The sequence below is a fragment of the Chiloscyllium plagiosum genome, unplaced genomic scaffold (genome assembly GCF_037043375.1).
Source record: "Chiloscyllium plagiosum isolate Xiang-an unplaced genomic scaffold, Cpla_swu_hap1 HiC_scaffold_15, whole genome shotgun sequence".
Taxonomy (NCBI): Eukaryota; Metazoa; Chordata; class Chondrichthyes; order Orectolobiformes; family Hemiscylliidae; genus Chiloscyllium; species Chiloscyllium plagiosum.
In genome coordinates this window covers 54,162,603-54,177,684 of record NW_028270153.1, presented here as the reverse complement: position 1 = coordinate 54,177,684, position 15,082 = coordinate 54,162,603, and the positions used below count along the sequence as shown (strand labels likewise).

Here is a 15,082-nt window from a genome sequence, read left to right as displayed (position 1 = left end):
AACTGGATTCCTCATCTGTTCAAATTCCTTTCTCCTGATTAGCCTTTTAGTCATTCTCTGCCGTTCTGTCCATCTGCCCTGCCACCCTTTTTTTTTTTGCTATTATATGCTTTTTCCTCAAGTTTGAATCTTTTTTTTTTAAACTGCTTTAGCTTCCTCACACGTGGTGGATCCTCCCCTTGGATTTTTTCTTCTCATAGGAATGTATATTCGTTCTGAAGTATCCCTTTAAGTGTCTGCCAAAATGATCCATCTCCCAGCCTAGATGTCTGTTCATTTCAGTTAGCTCAGCTTTCGCGACTATTTAATTGCCCTTATTTCAATTGAAAATACTAGACTTAAACCCAGTCATCTCCCTTTCATACAGGATAGAGAATTAAAACATAGTGATCCATTCTGCCAAGACAAGCCTTACCCTGAGATCATTAATCTTGACATATTGCATAATACAAAGCCTAATAATATGCTATCTGGTTGGATCCACAACATGCTGCTCTGAAATATCTTCTCATAAACATCCTATGAACTCTTCATCCATGTCATAAGTGCCTATTGCTTTTATTCCATTTTGTATAGGATAAAATCGCTCATGATTATTGCTGTTCGGGCTGAACTGGAGCACTCATTGACTTTCCCCACAACTTCCACCCCACCCTCAAATTCACTTGATCATCTCCCTCCCCTTTCTTGATCTCTCCATTTCCATCTCCGATGACAGTTTTCAGTTGGACATTGACTGTAAACCCACAGGCTCCCAAAACTATCTTCTCCCACTCAGTATCCTGCAAGAACTCCATCCTATTCTCCCAATTCCTCCGCTTCTGCAACATCTACTCGTAAGAGGAGACATTCCATTCCTAAGCATCCCAGATGTCCACCTATTTTGAACAACATGCTTTTCCCCCCTTTGTCATCAAGACAGCCCTCCACTACACCTCCTCCATTCCCCGTTAGTGTTTTAAACCTTCCACTCTCTAAATGCAATAAAGAAGGGGTGTCCCTTGTCCTCACCTACCACCCCACCAGTCCCTGTATTCAACACATCATTCTTAAACACTTCCATCAAATCCAATTAGACCCTGCCACCAAAAACATCTTCCCCTCCCTAACCCTTTCTGCCTTCCGCAAGGACTTTCCCTTCGCTAGTCCTTGGTTCATGCTACTCTTCCCACCACCACCCCCCCCCCACCAAAACCACCAGGTGCCTTCCCCGCCATCTAAAAGATGCAAAGCCTCCCATCACATCACACCCTTCACCTCCATCGAGCGCCTCAAACAGTCCTTCCAGGTGAGACAGAAGTTCACCTGCCTCTCTCTTAATGTAGTTTACTGTATCTGGTGCTCCAGATGTGGTTTTCTGTACATTGGGAAGACCAAGCATAAACCCAGGGAACGTTTCTCCAAGCATCTCAGCTGGACACGCGTGAGTCAACCTGACCTCCCAGTCACTGCCCATTTTAATTCCCCCTCCCACTCCCTTTCTGACGTGACCATCCTCAGCCTCCTCCATTAGCAAAACAAACCAACTGCCAATTAGAGGAACAACAGCTCATCCTCCACCTGGGCAGCCAAAGCCCGGAAGACTCAATATTGAGTTGTCCAGTTTCAAATAATCCCTTTCCAGCCCCTCCCCTCTCTTCCATTCCTCTGACCGGCCCTTCCTTCCAGCCAAAAACCGGATTCATTCCTCCCATCAACCAGCCAGGACATATCCTCTAACTGTGTTCACCTATCCCCTGTGTTCACCCTACCACCCTTCTAACCCCTCCCCCCACCCCCCCTTAATCTGCAGCCCCAGTTACACCCACCCACTCACCTTCCACCCTGAAGAAGGGTTCCACCTGAAACATTGAGTTCTCCACCCCTTGATGCTGCCTGACCTGCTGTGTTCTTCCAGTCTCCTGCGTGTCCCTTTGTAACAAGCACCCAATATTTCGTATTGTAAGCTTCATCCTCCATTATAGTTACTGTCTGGAGTCTACAGACCACTCCCACTAATGACTTGGTTCCCTTTTGCTCCTCATCTCCACCCAAACTGATTCTACATCCTGATCACCTGAATCCAAGGTCATCTCTAAATATTGTTTCAAAAACATCATTCTGACTGTCATAGACTCCTCAATGCTCAGGATCCAATCCTTGCCATCCTGCAGCCATACCTCCATAATTTACTTCAGTGTATGCTATTATTTAGTTTGATGTATGACTGTTGTGTGCATTCAGGTGCTGAACCTTTAATTTTAACTTTTTCTTGTCTTTGTAATATCTAGTCTTGATTATTGATATATCTCTGTCCTTTCCTACCATTCTTTGATCTTTGTTGCCCAGATTACGTTTTGTTCTACCGAGACTTCACACCATGATTTGTGATGTTTACCCAAGCTGGATCCCTTGTCCCCCATATCTAATTCAAAGTTTTCTCTAATTCCTAGTTATGTGGATCATTAGAATACCAGTTTCAGCATGACTTAGGTATAACATGTCCTGATAACGCAAATCTCACTTTTATTAGTACTGGTATTAGTGCTCCATGAAACAGAACCCGGTTCTCTCACATCGATCATTGAGTCATGTATTTATTTCCATAATCATATTCACTTTATGCTAAATAATTTGAGGCTAAGGTAGTAATCCAGAGATTAAAACCTTTGAGTTGCTTTTGATTTTAGTGTCTGGCACCAGATACTGTCTGAGAACCTGTTTCTTAGTTCTGCCAGTCATTGGTGCCTCCCCATCCTGCAGTAATTAAACTATCTTCCTTCTTGCTGTTGTCTTGAAGTTAGTGATGTGCCCTGAGCCTTGACCTCAATTTATGTCTAGTATATGCAAAGATATTCTCACATTTACATGTCGCTGAGTTTGCTGTACAGTTTGTTTTCCGAGTGTGTTGTTTCTACTTGTACTTAAAGATGGGTCACAATCTATCAACTGTAATTCAAGTGATGGATTATGAACACCTTGTGCTATTCAAAGCAGTACAGTATGTTGACTATTTTCTTTGAAATCGATAAAGTCTTGCGTCCTTAAAAATAGGTCTCCTTAATTAAATGAACTAGGAATATCGTAAGGTACACTGTTAAATGGAAGATCAAAGGAACAGAATGTTCAATTAAAAGGTAGAAGGAACATTTGGCTTATTGCTACAGAAACTGTGTTCAGGAGGGTGAGAATTGACCACAGCTAGCCTTTCAGATGTTGAAACGTTTGCATTGTGTTCATTGTAAATAGAAGTCGACTGCTTTTTTAAAAAGTGGTGATCAACTGGGAAGTTTTAATTTTGGTGAATTGCAAGTAACTCTAATCAATGTTTTTAGACACGTTATGACACATTTCTGGGGCACTTGGAATTTGAATGTCAAAAAAGATAATCTCTGTTGCTGTCCCTCTGCTCTGTGTCCTTGAACAATTTATTTCTTCCTAACAAAAATCATATTGTTAACTGAAGTGAAAGATACATTGAGCAAGCTGAGAGTTGTGTGGAAACCAAAGGACAAAGCCTTTAACTGTCTTTGTCAGATTCATATGCACACGGTTACACTGCATTTTCAAATATATTTGAAATATTTATGCTTCTGTAATTGGACTAACCGTATGTTGTGACAATTCTATGAAAACATATTTGCACAATTATGAATAAAATTAATGTTTTAAAGTGTTTTCTATAACACTCAAGGACTTAATTAATTCAATGCCCAGTCACAGTATTTATGCAACATTATTGACTAAGGTTTCCAAAAAGCATTTATTTCCAATAATGACTGCCATTTTTAAAAAGTATATTAGCTTGAGCATGGTGTTGCTAATAAGTTTTTCATTTCCACATTTATATGTAGGTTTTGCATCACCATTGTGCAGCACAATACCAATAGAATTACAGAAATACACATGCTTTATATAGCCAATGTGTATTTTTATTTTCAATTGAATATTATGCATTATTTCAAATAAATGCACCTGGTATTGAACCAGACATAAACGGACTGTCATGGTGCAAGACGTTCATGGGACAATCCATTTACTCCATAGTCATTCAATCTGCAGTGCCTCACCTTCTCTTCCCTGTCCCAAGTTATTCATTTAAAGACTGCAGGTTAGTAAAGCTATTGAGAATTTCAAGACCTATTTTTTATATTTCAAGTGATTGTTTTAATTAGTAATGACACATTGTCACTACCATGCATCCTAGATAATTTTCATACGCTCAAGTAGGTTCCAGATGACTTAATTACCACCACCAGCGTTGTCACAACATGTCTAAACAGGTTAAATAAAAGTTCTGACTGTGTTCAGTAGAGAAAGCTAAAAATGGCCTGTGATTTGAACACTACTATCTAATTTTTCCAGCCAGGGTGTGCTATTACTGCAGTCTTACCACACTGTAAGATATGGTAGTTTAATGTAATACTGGCTTTGTTTAAGGGTCAAAAAGCGTAGGGCTGGAAAAACACAGGTCAGGCAGCATCCGAGGAGAAGGAGTGTTGACGTTTCGGATATAAGCCCTTCATCAGCACTACCTGACGAAGGGCTTATGCACGAAGCGTAGACTTTCCTGCTCCTCAGATGCTGCCTGACCTGCAGTGCTTTTCCAGCGCCACGTTTTTTGATTCTGACTTCCAGCGTCTGTAGTCCTCACTTTCTCCCACTGGCTTTAAGTGATGTATGTTTCAAAAAGCTAGCTGGTTTATGTAGTCCATAATTGATGGCTATTTGTCTTTCTTGCAGGTTGACCGACTGATGGAGTTGCATTTTAAATACCTGGAAGCTGTGCAGGTGGCTGACAAGAAGATTGAAGGAGAAAAACATGTATGCATTAGTTAGTCTGGCTACAGTCGTGGTTTATGTTTCTTACGAGCTATCATGTTATCTCTGGCGTAGTGGCCTGCTAATTAAATTGATACTATGGACATACAACCCCATGGAATTTGGGAGAAAAATTGGATTAGTGGGTTGTAGGTGACTATTCATTTAAGTCTATATTGATTTTTGTTTTAGGTGACATGCTGTGTGCTGAATATGTTAATTGTGGGAAGGTATCATACAAAATTAGTTCATCATAACCAATGTTCAGGGTTACATGTTCAATCCTGCCTTCTGAATTACTCCAGAGAATTGAGTATTCATTGCCTGTGACAGGAGCTGTTCTTTGTGCTTTCATAATGAAGGTAAACAAAGTTAAATCAAGTAAAATGCACAGTCTACTGGAGAAGCAAAATCTCTGGAAAGCACGTCGAGCAAAAAGTACTCTGCCAAATGTGTTCTTAGCTCTGTTGAAGCATCAAATTACTGAGGCATGAACCACACTGGTCTCAATTACCTAAACTGCAAAACAGGAATTTGAATTCACCTAACTATTAACCTATAATCAAAACAGGGAACATAAGGTTCATAGGGCTTTGCAACATGGAAAAAGGCCCTTAGGCCAGTGTAGTATGTGCTGGTCATCAATTATCTGTTTACTGCAGACTCATTTTCCAGTACTTGGCCCATAGCCTTGATTCATTCATGACATAAGGGCATCACTGACTGGGCCAGCATTTATTGCCCATCCCTAATTAAACAGAGAGGTCAAGAAGGTGAAAGTGAGGACTGCGGATGCTGGAGATCAGAGTTGAAAAATGTGGTGCTGAGGGCTCCACATTGCTGTGGGTTTGGAATCACATATCAGCCAGACCAGGTAATGATGGCCAATTTCCTTCCCTGAAGAACATCAGTGAACCAGATGAGTTTTTGTTTTCCCTGACAATTGGTGATGGATTCATTGACGTCATTGTACTCTCAATTCCAGATTTTTATTGAATTCAAATTCCACCATCTGCCTTGGCAGGATTTGAACCTGCGTTCCCAGATCATTACCTGGGTCTCTGGATTAACAATCCAGTGATAATATCACTAGGCCATCACCTCAGCCTTGTATGCTGTGGTGTTTCATGTTCAACTAAATGTTACTTAAGTGTCTTGAGGGTTCCAACTTCTTCCATCCTTTTAGGTAGTGTGTTCTGAACAACCCACTATCCTCTGGGTTAAAAGAATTCTTCCATAAATCTTCTCCAAACCCCTACCCTTTACTTTGAATCTATACCCCCAGGTTATTGACCCATGGACTCAGTGAAATGTATCTTCCTATCTACCCAATATATGCCCTTTGAATTTTATATACCTCAGGTTGTGGTTGCTTTCCTTAGATAAGGTTGAGCAATGGGACGTATCTTATTCCTCCATAGTTAAGATGTTGCAGCCCAGGCTTGGTGAATCACTCTTCTCTGGAGCAATCATATCCTCCTTATGGTGTGGTGACCAGAGTTGTACACAGTACTCCGAAGGTCACCTAACTAATGTCCTGTGCAACTCCACCATAAGATCCTTACTCTTTTATTCAGCGCCTCAGCTGATAAAGGCAAGTATCCCATAAATATTCTCAACCACTTTTATTCACCTGTCCTGCCTTCAAGGATCAGTGGACATAGACCCCAAGATACCTCCGATCCTCTGTACTTCTTGACGTTTTAATCTTTCCATAATATATCATTTCTTGCTTTTCACAATAAAACTCCGTTTGCCACTGTTCTGAGCATTTAACCAGCCCATCCACATCGTTCTATAGTCAAAGGCTTTCCCCCTTGCTATTTACTACAGCACCAGGGGTATTTATTAAGAATACCATAGAACCAAGCCAGCAGTAATTTTTCCAGATTATTATGGCTTAAAATTCAGTGGTGTGCACAATTTCCAAACTAATGAATAAATCTGCTCAAAAAATCTACATTGGAAGAGTAAGTGTGTTTTTAAAAAAAAGACCCAAGGTAGAAAATGTGCATAAGAAGCAAAATTAATAATTTGAAGATAACATTAGATGAGATGTGTTAACCTTGAATGGGACCATATCACTTGAGAGTGTGCTTGATGCATAACAAATATGACTTTACTGGCAGTAATATGTTTGTAAATCAGCTCTGGCTGTTTTGTTCGTTTGTCCTTTCTGTTACTAGTTTGCCTGGTGTGGTAAGTATTAATTGGCTTTTAAAAGTGAGGACTAAGATATACTATAGCTCCAGAATTGAAGAATAATAGTTTCTTTAAGTGCTGTACTTAGAAGTAGAATTCGATATGAAACCTCCAATATGAGACTTGGGGTAAGTTGCAAATTAGATTTGGCATAAATATAAACTTCTGATCTCTTTCCATTGGTTAAAATGAAAACGTACTGAGGACAAACTAATGGATACACTACAGCAAGTTTGAATATTAGAATTTCTGATTACCATCAAATTATATTCACATAGTCCACTTAAGAACAGCTAATTTGTCAATATTTGAGTATCTTTCTGATCTGCATGGTTCGGTAATGGACTACATGATGGTTTCAGATGTTGTCAGAATGTTTTCTTCTTATGGAAGTCTGCTTATTGCTTTCAAAATATTCCTTACAAGATAAGATTATTAACCTTGAAATCACTAAATATATGATATTCTAATTGCAGCATTACTTAAAAATCTTGAACAATGTTCACCATGAGGATAGTATTTCTTGGAAGCTTAAAGGATACATCTCTTGAATTTAAAGCAAAAAATGTCCCACCACAATGCTTATTTTCCTTGGGTCAGATGTTTTGAACTGCAAATTTTCAATATGATAACCTATGGGTTTCATGTCAACTGGTAGTAATTCTGCTTAGAGTATAATGGATCTATCTCCAAGGTTACATTGAAAAAGTCTGAGAGCTTTATTATTAAATTTTAAATATATCTGTTAGACTAGTGATTTAATTGCCATTGAAGCATTTGATATTGCCTGCCAAGTTTATACCTTTATGATTCACTTCTAGAAGATGTAGTATCACAGATCTTTTTATTAAGTAGAGAGCAGTCTGTTGAACATAGCAATTAACCAGTTGTCTTAAAGAGAAGAATGTAGAAAGAATGCAATCTACTTCATTTAAGTGTACATGAAGATGAACTTAAATTTTAAAAGTTCTGACATACTCATCCCAACTTGATTGTAAGGTGTTTCTATCTTGTCAAATGTGTTCCTTTTTTAATCAAAGAATATAATAAGTTCTTAAGGTAATAACTTGTATCTAAATTAATGAGAGTTCTAATACATTAATAGTTCATACATGTATATCTGTTAAAATTATCAATTCAAAGTAACTGTTAACTCATTGTTCACTTTGTACAATTTGTTCAAACTCTTGAAAGTCTTATTAGCTATAAAATTGTCACAAATGAAGAATGTAATTGAAAATTCAGTCAAAGTCCCAGCATGTTCTACAACCAAGAATTACTTTTGAATTGCTTTAATTATTTCTGTGGAAGCAAGCTAAAGTAATGCAATTTAGCTTTATATGTTGGATTCCAGAGTTATTTAAATTTCCTTTTTTTTTAAAGTAAAAAAAAACTGAAGAAGAATCTTTCAAAATAATTTCATATTTGCAGCCTACCACGTATTCTCAAACATAACTCGTATTGTGAATTGATGCCTTTTTACTTTAACCTTGAAATGGTCTACATGTTGTAAATCATTTATTTTGATCCTTCCCTTGCTATCTTGTCACCATTTTAAGTAGATTACTTGGTCTAGACCATAAAGAAGAATAAAGCCAATAATTCAATTATGATAGATGCAAATGATCTTGTTTAACAGTATTTCTCCTATGTTTTTGTGCTATTTTATTCTTTTTAGGATATGGTCCGTCAAGGGGAAATAATTGATGATGATATGGAAGATGAATTTTATCTGAGGCGATTGGATGCAGGCCTCTTTGTCCTTCAGCTGGTTTGCTACATTATGGTAGAGAGCTGCAATGCAAATATCCCTCAGGTGATTTAAGAATCCACTCATTAAGAATGCTACTTGTTCAAATACATCTATCTGTGTGATGTGTGCATTCAATGTTACCATCTGACAGAACGTTGAGGCTAACTTTTAAAAATAATCAGTTATGATTAATTTGAGTGAGCTATGTTGAGTGAGCTACCTTCATGGCACAAACAAAAGTTAGATTGTGGGCATTATTTTCTTTTTCATCACACAAAATTGTGGTTCTGGTTTTGATATTTGTTCATCCTAAAATTGCTTGTAATACAGCTTATGTCTGTTTGAGGACTGCGCCTTAAGGAGGATAAATATAACAATTCATTCATTTCTCCATTAGTAAGTGCAGTTTATAGATTTTGCAACATTATAGGCACCTAGAAGCACTAGTAAGGCTGCAATTATCTCTCCAATTTCCATTTTCTCTTGGAAACAGCAGTCAAATGGCATAACCACAAATCTGTTTCTTGCCTATTTTGTTACGTACCTAACCTCCAGATGGAAATAAAGCCATGCTTAAGGCATAGCGTTTTTGTTGGGAAGGAATTCAGTGACTTGAATTTTGCTGGTATTGAGTTGAATGCAGTTCTTACTGATCAGTTCATGTCAGCTAAGCAGTCAAAATGTACATTGGCCTATAAGACGTAAAGATGCTAGTAAAGATGTAAAAGATTGGACTGAAATTTATTATACCGTTAGTTTATGTCTGACACATTTGGCCCTTAAGATGTCCTCCTGCCATCCTAAGATTGTAGACTTCCGTTCATTATAGGTATTTCTGACATCTTAAGTTTGAGCATCTCAAGTCAGAACACTGAGAGTTGTAACATTCTTGAATTATGAAGACTGTCTCACTTCATTGTCTGTCTCTCACTCTTTCTCTCTGTCCCTGTTTGTGTATGTGCCTCACTCTGCCTTTCTCTCTCTCTCTTCCTGTCTCTCTCTCTCTCACTGTCTGTCTCTCAATTTATTGTTCACCCTCTCTGTCTCTGTATTTCTGTTTTTTTCTGTCTCTCTCTTTTCTCTCATTGTGTTTCTCTCTGTCTGTCTGTCTGTCTCTCCCTCCCTCTCCTATACTCTATTTTTCTCTATCAGAATTTCAACTCATTGTCAACTATAGTTAACAAAAGTTGCAACTTAATTAGCCACTATCCAGAATTTCAACCAAATTCTGCTCAAGAGTTGTTTCCTTCATTTGAACTGTACTAAACTGTCAAATTACACTGATTGAACAGAAAACTAGCCCTAGGAACGTTCTCACACCTGTAATTAACTTGTTGACCGTTTTTCTTCCTTATTTTGCATTCCCAGGAAGCCTGATCCTTTGATTATTTACCAGAGTCCAGCTGTTTTTAACCAGAGAGTAACTCCTAATTCTTAAAAGGACCATCTGTCCACAAAGAAAGCTGCTTCTTGCAAAATTGCATAGGCCATCACAAGTTTACAATTTTATAACTCCAAGCACACATCCCCACAGCCTATGAAATTGAATATTAGTATGCTAATGCATTGTTTCTTTAATTTATTTCACTTTGTTCATAAGCAGAAGAAACTGATGCAAGTAAATGGGAAAATAAAATCAATGGAACCCCGGATGAATAGTTTCTACAGTTGCCCAGGGATAGTACTGCATATTGTCTGGCTCATAACTTGACCTTGAGGAGATTATTATGACAGCACCTTTAAATGGAGACAAGCATCATTGTTATTATAAATGTCGTACACTGTAACCAGACTGCAGGAAAAAGTGTTCCATATATTCCAGGAAAGACTGAGACACTTGGGGCTGTTTTCATTAGAGAAAAGAAGGTTTAGGGGTGACTTGATTGAGGTGTACAAGATGATTAGGGGGTTAGATAGGGTTGACAGTGTGAACCTTTTCCCGCGTATGGAGTCGGGTATTACAAGGGGGCATAGCTTTAAATTAAGGTGGGGTAGATATAGGACTGAAGTTAGGGGTAGGTTCTTCACTCAGCGAGTCGTAAGTTCATGGAATGCCCTGCCAGTAGCAGTGGTGGACTCTCCCTCTTTATGGGCATTTAAGCGGGCATTGGATAGGTATATGGAGGATAGTGGGTTAGTATAGCTTAGGTGGGCTTGGATCGGCGCAACATCGAGGGCCAAAGGGCCTGTACTGCGCTGTATTCTTCTATGTTCTATATTGCAGTGCGAGTGGTATTCTTTCAAGGTGTAGTCCTTAGCTTTAGTCAAATAGGCTGGATGCATGGTACCCACTCTTCTCTCCTCCAACCCACCAACTCTGTGCGCTCGATATCCTCTCTCCTTTCCACCCCGCAGCACCCTCTTCCTTTTTACCTGAGCCCGCATTCTCCTGTCTTCCTTTATCCCAACTCTCTGCCTACCCTCTCCTTCATTGATTTGAAGTTGCATTATTTATTTTGGTGCTCATGTATGACAGTTCCTTCCGAAGCAAATATGAAAAAGTTGTGTGACAGACACTTGAAAAATAACGAAAGAAATTCTAGCTTTGTTTTGGTTTGACATTGGTGTTGTGTTGAGACTGTATTCATGTTTATTTTCAGATAAGACAGCGTGTACACCAGATCCTGAATATGCGAGGTGGCTCAACCAAAGTGGTTAGACATATAATGAGAGGTATGAGCACAATGTTTTGAGTGATAGCAATATCCAATAATTTCAAATGCATCTCTTCTCCTTTGTTAACTCTGCACTCAGTTACCTTCTTTTTCAATAAATAAAATTAGCCTTGTTCAGACATGCATCCAGTTGTCCCCTGAATTCACCTGTGCTATCTATTTCAGAGGTATGCTCCAATGATGTTCATATATCTATTATTATCATTGGACAAAAATGTTCTATTTTACTTCTCTTGTTCATAATCTTCAACCTGAGTCCTCTACATTAGTTTTGTCAGTTCATTTGGAGCCATGAGCTTCCAGTGTTATTTGACTAACTGTGAAGGTGCAGGTTAGGTCTTCAATGCCAACCTAAGTTGTTGAACCTTTTTCAGTGTGCATTCTTATTTATTATCTCTTTATCTGGTTGTTCTGATTTCATGCCCCTTCTGTACTATGTTATATTAATCCTACAAAACTCACAGAAGTTAAAATGCTGTACAAATGATGGAATCACAGAATTTGATGTTTTACCTTCATGTAGAGTTACCTGTACTGGTAATAAACAAACAACATATTTGTTAGCTCTGTCAGAGCCATAAGTTTTTTTTTCCTATTAGACAGAAACTTCTTTTATAATTAATTTGTACTTGTGAATATCGCATTGGACGAATATAGAAAAATATTTCTATATTCTTAAATGAGTTTAACTGTGTGTGTGGTGTGGATCAGAACCCTGCCAAGCTCTCATACCATTTGGCTTTAAGGAGATCAATTTGTTCTGTGAATACAGCTGTGGTTTGAAAATCCATACAAGCCAATGCATATGTTCTGTCATGGTCCCCAAACTGAAATCACCAGATCCCCTCTTCTGTAGAAATTTTGAAATTTGCAGTGAAATTCAATAATAAGACTCTATTCAAATTTTTAGTCTACTCATTGAGAGCTAAATGTTGCACATGCATACTCTCTACTCTTCCCTATTATGTGAAGTTTAATTGTAACAGCCAACAACTTGTGTCATACCCGATATATAATAAAGCCTCCCAAGATAATCATGAAGAGGAGGTTTCAAAGACATCTCCATTCTCAATGATCACTGCAAAAGAGAAGGAGGAAACATTTGCAAACAATTCCAGGAAAACAACAACTTGTATTTAGATAGCACCAACAATAAGATGAACTATTTGAAGGCACTTCATAGGAACTGCCAAAGTGTGACACAGCCACATGAAATATTGAGTTAGACGACTAAAGACTTGGTCAGAAAAGTAGGTTTTACATAATAATTTAAATAAGTCAAACAAAATGGAGAGGAGGAGAGATCTAGGAAAGGTAGTCCTGATCTTGCAAGCTTGTTAAGACATAGGTAGCAGACTATTCAATGACCTAAACTTTGCAGAGGCTAGAATGTGGGAGACCAGGTAAGAATGTATTGGAATAGTCAAATCTATAAGTAAAAGCATGGATGGGGATTTCAGCAGCAGATGATAAACTGAGTCAGAGGTAAGTCAGATGATGTTGCAGAGATAGAAATAGACTTTATGATATGCTTATGAGAGTAGAAACTCATCTGTGGTTCAAATCTGATGTCAATCTTGAAAATAGAGTGACTTAATCTAAAACTGTTGTCATGGAGAGGAATAGAGTTGGTAGTTAGGGAGCGCAGTTTGGAGCAGGGATCAAAAATTATGGCTTCAGTCTTTCTGATTGGAACATAGGAGCAGGAGTAGGCTATTCAGCCTGTCAAGCCTGTTCCACCATTTAATATAATCATACCTGATTGATTACTTCAATCCATTTTAGGCTTATTGATCACTTCAATCCCTTTTACCCACACTATCCTCAAGAGAACTCGTACACCATTGGTAATCAGAAGACTATCAATTTTTAAATAAACTCAAAGACTAAGCTCCCTGAGTCCTCAGGGTAGAGAGTTTCAAAGATTCTCAACCCTCTGAGTAAAACAAATTATCCTCATTTAGTGCTAAATGACATCCCCTTACTCTTAAAATGTGTTCCCTTGTTGTAGGCTCTACAATCAAAGGAAGCATCTTACCTGCATTTATCTCGTTAAGTATTTTGTAGGCTTCAATAACATCACCTCCTTATTCAAACCTCCGGAGAATTTAGTGCAGTTTGCTTAATCTGTCTTCAAAGGACAGATCTGTCACCCTAAGAATAAGTGTGATGAACCTTTGTTGCACTGCCCCCAAGATCATAATATCCTTCCTAAGGTCAGGAGACCAAATCTACGCACAGTAGTTTAGGTGCAGTCCAACCAAGCTTCTGTACAATTGAAGGTAGTCTTTCACTTCTCCAGTTCTCAAATCCAATTTTTGATTGAGGAAGTATTTGTTCATGCACTACTGGATATCAGTGAAGTAGTCTGATAATTTGCCAACAATCACTTCTCTGTAATGAACTTTATGTAACCTATACAAATCAGCGAATATTAATTGAATCAAGGACCTCAGTGCATTGTTATTCATTTGTGATATGGTACCATGCACACAGAAAGCTATTATTGCACATTTTGGTATTGGCTTAACATATCTGGTTTGTAAGTAAAATGGGTGGAATTTATATTTTGAATATTTTGACATTGAGTAAATTGAATTGACTTGAATATAAATTACCTTTAATTACAACAATTTATGTGATGTCTCCTAAGTATATTTTAGACACTTTCTAATTAATTTATTTTTCTCTTGGAATCTGTTCCAGTTTCTTTAACCATCCATGGTTGCCTAACGGAATGGCACAAGTGTTATGCAATACAGCTATTATGGATGTAAGTTTGCTCACTGAGCTGTAAGGTTCATTTCCAGATGTTTCATTACCATACTAGGTAACATCATGAGTGAGCCTCTGGTGAAGCATTGGTGGTATGTCCACTTCTTATTTTTGTGTTTAGGTTTCCTTGAGTTGGTGATGTCATTTCCTGCGGTGATGTCATTTCCTGTTCTTTTTCTCAGGGGGTGGTAAATTTCAGGGGGAATCCAAGTCATTGCATTTGTTGATAGCTACCACCCACTGAGAAAAAAAACAGGAAATTACATCATCAACCCAAGGAAACCTAAACATATAAATAAAAAGCGGGCCGTACCACCAGCGCTTCACCGGAGGCTCACTGATGATGTTACCTAGTATGGTGATGAAATGTCTGAAAACAAGCCTTCCAGCTCAACAAGCAAACTTACATTCTTCAACCTGAGCTACAAATCTTCTCAAAACTCGTTAACAACAATTATTTAAAAATGTGTTTCTGGAACTAAATTCACATCTTTTTAATGGGTTGTGACCTTTCCTGAAAGTATTCCAGAATTCAATGGATGCAATGACATAGCACGACACTGGTTAAATTTTCAATCTGTGCATATTCCATTATATATCCGACAATTAAATGATTCTAAGAAGTCTATAATACTGGATCTTTACAACAGAAGTGGCTTATTCCCCTAACGTAACATGTTATTTCAGGGAAGGTCTCTTTTGGTTTGTCAAATACAGCATAACTCATACATTAACAATCCACAGTGGGACAGTATACCATTCTGTAAACTTATTTACTGAAATATTTGTACTATTATTGCATGCAGATAGATACTTGTGGCTTTATATTACACACATTTAGGCTAATTTGCCTGTGACTGTGACAGTCGTTAGGCCC

The 15,082-nt window shown here is 38.1% G+C and overlaps 1 protein-coding gene across 1 annotated transcript in view; it reads left to right on the top strand.

Annotated features, from left to right (window-relative positions):
• ctnnbl1 (catenin, beta like 1) overlaps positions 1-15,082 on the top strand; it is a 195,996-nt gene that overhangs the window by 148,880 nt on the left and 32,034 nt on the right. Inside the window, exons 13-15 of the mRNA XM_043710185.2 lie at positions 4,723-4,803; positions 8,681-8,818; positions 11,356-11,428. Of these exons, the coding sequence (XP_043566120.2) occupies positions 4,723-4,803; positions 8,681-8,818; positions 11,356-11,428 (292 nt within the window). The remainder of the gene's footprint in view (positions 1-4,722; positions 4,804-8,680; positions 8,819-11,355; positions 11,429-15,082) is intronic.